The sequence below is a fragment of the Protopterus annectens genome, chromosome 16.part0, assembly GCF_019279795.1.
Source record: "Protopterus annectens isolate FY-2018-M chromosome 16.part0, PAN1.0, whole genome shotgun sequence".
NCBI classification, from domain to species: Eukaryota; Metazoa; Chordata; order Ceratodontiformes; family Protopteridae; genus Protopterus; species Protopterus annectens.
The window spans coordinates 620,286,181-620,294,183 of NC_056750.1; the positions used below are offsets into that span (position 1 = coordinate 620,286,181).

An 8,003-nucleotide genomic window follows, 5' to 3' on the forward strand; every position below is an offset into this window, starting at 1 on the left:
TAAGGGCACCTCAGCATCAGTAAAATGAATGGTCAGTTTTACAACAGTAGCACAATGGCTGGGAGAGGAGTTTGGGGAACAAAAATCTTCCCTTTTCTATTCCATATATGTGTGTGTGTGTGTGTGTGTGTATATATATATATATATATATATATATATATATACACACACACATATATATATATATATATATATATATATATATATATATATACATACATACATACACACACATATACACACACACACACATATACATATAATATATTTATATACACACACACACGCTAAAGTGGGTGAAACCAGCTTGGCACAGTATAAGATGTAAACGATTAGAGCAATACCATAAAAACATGCTGCCCTTCTCTGCATATTTTCATGAGAAAGGTTCCATATCTTCTCTGTTCTAAAGAAAAAAAATCAAAGCTCCCTCTTCACAGTGCATTAGTATACTGCAACATCTTTAAACCATACTATCAATTTTCCTAATTTAATTAAAACGTCTTCTCTCAGTAACAGCTTGCTATTTTCTAAATCTCTCAACTTTGTACTCCAAACTTCATATAAAACAAGTTGCCAGATCAAATTTAATTTCAAAATATTCTTAAATTTATGAAGATACTGGCTTATAACTTTCTGGAAGCCACCAATCAATTTACCTACATAAAACTCACCTTATACACTATGAATTTCAGTTTAAAAGACTGACTTTTATAAGCAGTCTAATGTGGACAGCATGGTGTACATAACAGAGTGATTTTAATAAAATGAGGGAAGTTTTGCAATCAATGACACATGACAGAAAAACCAGCCAATCAAATTTACTTTTTATGAAAGTATGCTCTAAAATCACCAGACAGACATTTTGTGTTGTCTTGGTTACTGTAAATGCAGAAACTACCTGAAGTTAGTGGACTAGGTTTTAAATATAGGAAGTAGCCTGCAGATGTGAAACTGATTTTCAAGATGTATTAACGGACCTAAACAACTCACATCGTTTCCAACTCTCTTCTAGCTCTCAGGGTATTACAACTGCTGTATTTTAAAGATTATAAGTTTACCCAACTAAGATATGAACTGCCGAAACAAACAGAAGCAAGTATTAGAAAATCACTCTGAAAAATGCAGTACTTTTAAGTATTACAGGTGAACCTTTGGGAAAAAAAACTGTCTACAAATACACTGTACTCAAACAATTCATTTCGCTGCATACATACTGTATGCATTTCCTGGTCTACATTCTGCATTTATTTTGCACATACAGTAACTTGAACTTTACCTGTCTGATGAGACTTCTTTATCGCTGACACTACAGCGATAAAGTATCTGACAATTTCAAACCTAAAGGTACATACACAAGGTTAGAAAACAGTAACTGCTAACAATCCGGGTGGATTAAATTTCCCCAAAAGAACAATAGTGTATGCAACTTTTAGAAAACAAGCTGAAATGTACTGGCATTTTTTGTTTTACATATCTTCCCTGGGAAGGAAGGTCCTCTTAAAATGGACTCTGAGAAGCACTGAAAAAATAGAAATCCATCACAATAGCTGCACATTTACAGAGAGCTGATAAATTTCTTACCAGATTAAAACAAATGCATCAGTTCTTCACTCCACTAAAAAGTGCATTTTAGTTCTCCTTACCATGTTCTTACATTCACAAATAGAAAACATGAAGCACAGAGCAGTTTATGTACTTTAAGAGACCCAAAGGGCATTTCAATCATCCATTTTCCATGAGGAAATATGGCCTGCATGCTGACAGCAAGCCTCAACATTCCCATAAAACTACTGTAAGGGGACAGGAAGATGCTGAGGTACACTTTATGTGTCAAACATGCAGATTATGGCTTTTCTGCATTTTAAACTCTAGCCTGAAAAACTTGCCGAAACTCTTGCCCTGCAATTAACAGACCATCAAACAGCTGGGAGCTGGAATGATTTCTTATTTTCACATCTACTTCAGCCAGCAATTCTATCAACTAGATTCAGTGGGCCTGCTAATTGCTGGCAATACTCCACTGATACATCACTACCTGTGATGCATTTGGATATTTCAATATAACAACATCAGGAACAGTATGAACCACCTGCCAGAGAGGTAATCACAGCACCAGAGCTGTACAGGCAAATTTTTCTTCAAATTGCAAATGGTATAACAGCAACACAAGTAATAACCTTTTACAGTAATCATAAGTGCAAACAAGCAGTCAGCCCATTAGAATCCAAACACAAGAATTCAGATGCACTACACAGCCTGCGAGACCTCTAAAGCTGTAAAGATGCGATGTTCAATGACTTTTGTCTGCAGACACACTTGTAACACTTGTAACATACACAGACTCAACTCACTGTAAATCACTGCTCCAGGCAATGTAACTTATTTTGGGGTGGAAGCAGAACTGTACATTAACTGAGAAGTGACAAAAATAAACTACATATACTTCTGCGAATAAAAGCAGCTACAGTACAGTATATTAAAAAACAGTAAAGTGCTATTTTTCTGAACAAAAAAGTTTGGGTCATTATATTTTTACATAAACTGCTATGTACATTTAAATACATCATTTGTGATTAAAATATAATCTCTAGTTAGATGACCATAATCCTGACTTCATCATTTTCATCTGCTCGGTAGAAGAAAGGAATGCATGGGTTTTCGCCTAGGAAAGAATTCTGTCTGGCCTGTGGGTTTTGGATTTCTTGTAGCAGCTGCATGATTTGTTTAGCTGTCAAGTCCTCATTGGGTGGATGGCTCTGAGTGCCGTGTGGAGTTCTGTTATTTGCTAAAGAGGAAGTTTTCTTGACAGAATGTTCTTGTTCTGGCTCATCCAACAGACTGATTTCTGGCATTTCTATGAAGAAAGAAGCAGAACAAAGTCAGGCAGTTTTCAACAGTAGCCCACAGTCTAATCAATCCTCATATATTTTCTGATAAAAAACAATAGCAAACTCTTCTAGAGCTGTGCAATGGAAGACTCATATTAAAGTGGAAAAAAAGAAAGAAAATACTATACCAGTTGGTTACACACTAATTCACTGAACACAACACAGATGAAGATAAACTACACACTGGACAAACACTACTGGACATTAGAAAGTACAGTTTTGTACCTACCATAAATGTAGATTTCCGATAGGTATGCATCTGCAGTCATAACATATGGGTTGTCCTGCCTCAGGCAGCCCTTCGGTTGGCCGGATTCCAAAGTCTGGGTCTGGCCCCGGCTGATGTCGCACTTTCCCCGACATCAGAGCGTCTGGGGTATAAAAGCATCAGCTGACGCCATTTTCCTCAGTTTTTCTTGCCCCAGATGCCAGGTGCCCTCTAGGAAGGCTAAATTTGGATAAATGCAATAAAGTTCCAAACATTTGCAAAATTATATATATATATATATATATATATATATATATACATGTATATACAAACAAATACACCATAACAGATTCCCCCAGCTAGCTAAAAGAGGGGTAAGTACCCTAGGAATACCACAGAGGGGTAGGAGGGAGGGTAAACCTGACTGCAGATGCATACCTATCGGACATCTACATTTATGGTAGGTACAAAACTGTACTATGTCCTTCAAGGATGCATCTGCAGTCATAACATATGGGTAGAATACCATAGCCAATCTGGGGGAGGAGGTACTAAGAAAAGGATGGTGTAGTTAAGATCCCCTGCAGGACTGCAGTAGCAAAACCTGCTCTGGATCTGGAGTATAAAGGTAGATTGTAATGTTTGGCAAATGTATGCACGGAGCTCCAAGTAGCAGCTTCTAAAATGTCCTTGGTAGCCACCCCTCGTAGGAAGGCTGTAGTGGTGGCCGTGGCCCTTGTGGAATGAGGCCTGATGTTTTCAGGAACTGTCTTTCCATGAAAGGAGTAACAAAATCAAAAGCAATTCCCTATCCATTTTGAATTGTCTGTTTGGAAATTGCTTTTCCTTGCACCCCAGTAGCATATGCTACAAATAGTTGGTCAGTTTTTCTGCTAGTTTTTGTTCTGTCCAAGTAGTAGCGTAGTTGTCTGTGTATATCCAGGGTGTGCAGAAGTTTTTCCCCCTCTATTCTGTGGATTTGGGAAGAACGTAGGCAAGTGAATAGCTTGGTTCAAGGATACCCTAGATACCACCTTTGGCATAAAAGTAGGATTGGTTCTTAGTGAAACTCTGTCCTGATGGAAGATAAGAAATGGCTGTACTGCCATTAATGCTTGTAACTCAGATACTCTTCTTGCTGAAGTTATTGCCAGAAGGAATGCAGTTTTCCAAGACAGAAAGTGTAGATCTGCTGATGCTGCTGGTTCAAAAGGAGGAAGTGTTAGTTTTTCCAACACAAAGTTGAGATCCCAAGCAGGTAGAGGGGGTTTTCTTGGAGGTTTAATATTTTTGATCCCTCTCAGAAATTGCCTGAGGAGAGGGTGTGAAAAGATAGGTGGATCCACATTGTACTCTGATGAAATTGCTGAGGCATGAATCTTAATGGAAGAATAGGACAGGCCATTGTGGAACAATTCTGCTAAGTATTCCAGAATATGTGTCATGCTTGCCACTGTCACATCTGTGCCTTTTGATGTGTTCCAAATGAGAAATCTTTTCCATTTAGCTGAGTATGTCTTCCTTGTGGAAGGCCGGCGAGCTTCCATGATAATGTCCTTCACTCTCTGTGATAATACATTTTGTTTGGGATTTAAGGAATTTTCCAGGCAGTTAGTTGCAATGTTTTCAAGTTGGGATGCATGATCTTGAAATTGTTCTGCATCAGAAGAAGAGGCCATAGGGGGAGAGGCCATGGTTTTGCCTGTGACATGCTTCTCAATAATGGATACCAGTGTTGCCTTGGCCAGTCTGGAGCTATCAGAATCACTCTTGGCTGTTCCTCCCTGATCTTCAGTAGAACCTTGTACATTAATGGAAGAGGTGGGAAGGCATATACTTTTAGAGCTTTCCAGCTGAAAGAGAGAGAGTCCACCCTCCAAGCTTGTGGGTGGTATGTCCTTGAGCAGAATGTCTTCAGTTGATGGTTGAGGGGGGAGGCGAACAGATCTATCTCCGGCATTCCCCATGCCTTTGCTATGAGTTGGAAGATGTCTGGGTGCAGCATCCATTCGTGTGCATCCATGGTAGTTCTGCTTAAGCTGTCTGCCAGTGTATTCTCTTTTCCTGGCATGAACTGTGACTGTAGTTGGATATTGAGTTTCAGGCATAGTTCCCATAGATTCATAGCCAGCCGGCATAGAGGGTAGGAGTGTGTGCCTCCCTGCTTGTTTATGTACCACATGACCGTGGTGTTGTCTGTCCTTATCAACAGGTGGCCTTGATGGAGGAAGGGTTTGAAAACCTCGATTGCATGCATCACTGCCAGCATTTCCTTTTGGTTTATGTGCATGCGTAGCTGCCCATGAGACCATAGGCCTTGGATACATTTGCCCACCATGTGTGCTCCCCATCCTCGGTCTGAAGCGTCCGTGGTGATGGTTTGATTTGTTTTTGGTTTGTTGAAAGGCAACCCTCTGTTGGACTGGCAGGCCTGAGCCAACCACAGAAATTCCTTTTGAAGGCAAGGAATGACTGGTATCAAGGTTTCTAAGCTGTGACTGTGTTGAGACCATACACTCCTTAGGTACCATTGTAATTTTCTCATATGCAGCCTGGCCTGTGGTATCAGAATTATGCAGGATGCCATGTAACCCAGGGCCTGCAGGATTTTCCTTGCAGTAAGCCGAGTTTGTCTTGTCAGAATCATGAAGTAATCCAGAAGTTGTTTTTGTTTTTCTTCTGTGAGAAAGGCCATTTGGGTGGTTGTGTCCAGATCTGCACCCAAAAAGGTTATCCTTTGGGATGGAACAAGTCTTGACTTTTGGATGTTGACTGTGTATCCCAAGGCCTGTAGCAGGTGGATGGCATAGGCCAAGTCCTTTAACAAATTTTCCTTGTTGTCCGCTTGTATAAGACAGTCGTCCAGATATGGGTAGATTTGAATCCCCTGACGTCTGCAGTGTGCAATTACTGATGCCAGGCATTTCGTGAATACTCTGGGCACAGTAGATAAGCCAAAGGGCAATGCTGAGAATTGATAATGCTCTGATCCTGCAAGAAATCTGAAATGTCTTCTGCAACTTGGTCGAATAGGGACGTGCAGGTATGCCTCCTTGAGATCTAGAGTCACCAGCCAAGACTCCTTGCCCAACATGGGAAGAAGTTGCTGTAGGGTCAGCATCTTGAATTTTGGCACAATGAGGTAAGTATTCAGTGCGGACAGGTCGAGAATAGGCCTCCATTGATTTTCTTTTCTTGGTACAAGGAATAGTCTGGAGTAAAATCCTTGGCCTTGTTCTGAAAGTGGTACCTTTTCTATAGCTTTCATTTGAAGCAAGTTGTTGATCTGCTTTAAAGCCTCTGCCCTCTGATTTGGTGGCAGGTTTGGCATTCCGTTTCTTTTTGGCAAAGTGTGGAAGTGGAACCTTTTTCCTTTGTCTATTATTTGCAGTGTCCATGTGTCCCTTGTAATATAATGCCAGTTTTTTGAAAATAAAGCAAGCTTTCCGACCAAGGGTGGTTCCAGTTGATCCCTGGTGGGCGGAATCAGAGTAAAGTCATTGAGCCTGCTCTGGTGTAGTAGTTGCTGTTGCTGCTGTTGCACTACTCCTCTGGTTGGCAGGCTGCCACTGACGGCCTCTGTAGGAGCCCTTCGATTGGCCTCTGCCTCTGGGGCATCTGTTCCTGCCTCTCTGGGCTCTGTCCGAGTCTGGAAAGGACCAATTCTTAGTAGGCCAGTTTCTGCTGAATCTCGGTGGTTGTACTTGGAGGAAATCCTTAACTGTTTGCACAGATTTTGCCTTTTCTTCAAACTTTTTTAAGACCTCCTGAGCAGAGGAGCCAAATAAATTTTGTTTCTCCATTGGAGCACCCAGGGGTTTAATTTTAACATGGTCTGTCAAAGATTGTTCCTTCAGCCAGGCATGCCTACGAATAACTGCCCCAGTCATAGCTGATCTAAATGAAGCCTCCAATGCATCATAGCCACATTTTAAGAAATGATTACTAACCTGCTGTGAGTTGTGTACCAAATCCTGAAGGGATTTACGGTCAAGGGGTTCAGGAGAAGAAAGTTTCTTATTCAGTTCATCTAACAAATACTCTTGGTAGTGTATCATATGAAATTGACAATTTAATGCCCCGATAGAAAGAGTTGCAGAAGTATATACCTTCTTTCCCCATCTCTCTAAAGCTCTAGACTCTCTTTCAGAGGATAGAGGATTTTTGGCAGTGGCGGCAGCAACCCCTTTAGGGCCCTGAGAAATAGTTTCTGGGTCTGCAGAATGGGCTTTATACAGATGGAAATGAGAATCCGGTACCCTGTAGTATCTATCAGGTTTGGCAGGGGCCAGAGGGAGAGTATCAGGGGCTGTACTAACATCATTGTACACAACATCAATTACATTCAAAACAGGAGGTATAGCTAAGGGCCTATGTTGAGGCAAATGTAAAAAGGGCCTTAATCTTTTTCTAGAATCAGAGAATTCCTGACCTTGCCATTGAAAATGCTCTCTCATGGAGTGTAGAGTCTCACCAAAGAAATCTCTTCAGGAGGGGAGGCCGAAGGGATAGATTCTTCAGCATCAGAATCCTCATAGGGCGAATAAGCCGCCTCCTGGTGGTCTGACAACTCAGATCGATCCGTGGACTCATCTGAAGAGTGTGGGTCAGAAGGGTCAGTCCTGGGCCTTTTGTCTGGTGGAAAGTGAGATGCCCTGTCCGGGTGAGGTTGTGAACCTCTAATCAAAGAAATAAGGTCCTCTGCAAGGCTGAGGATCTGGGAACTAGAGGAAGGCCTCTGGGAGGTAGTCTTGGGAGGCAAAGCTTTAGAAATTTAGCAGCTTTAGCCCTAGAAAAGGCCTTAATGAGCATGGAAGCAGGGGGCCTAGCTGCCCCAAGTGCAGGAGTAGAAATGTCCAGAGGTATGGTGTCGGACATTTCCTGGACACTGGTTTGGGGGGGTA

At 41.4% G+C, this 8,003-nt stretch overlaps 1 protein-coding gene across 1 annotated transcript in view; it reads right to left on the reverse strand.

Annotated features, from left to right (window-relative positions):
* Positions 1 to 307: 307 nt before the first annotated feature.
* The window catches only part of GOLGA2 (golgin A2), a 1,989,954-nt gene continuing 1,982,258 nt past the window's right edge, over positions 308 to 8,003 (reverse strand). The window contains exon 27 of the mRNA XM_044058153.1: positions 308 to 2,857. Within this exon, the coding sequence (XP_043914088.1) occupies positions 2,595 to 2,857 (263 nt within the window). The 3' untranslated portion in view covers positions 308 to 2,594. The remainder of the gene's footprint in view (positions 2,858 to 8,003) is intronic.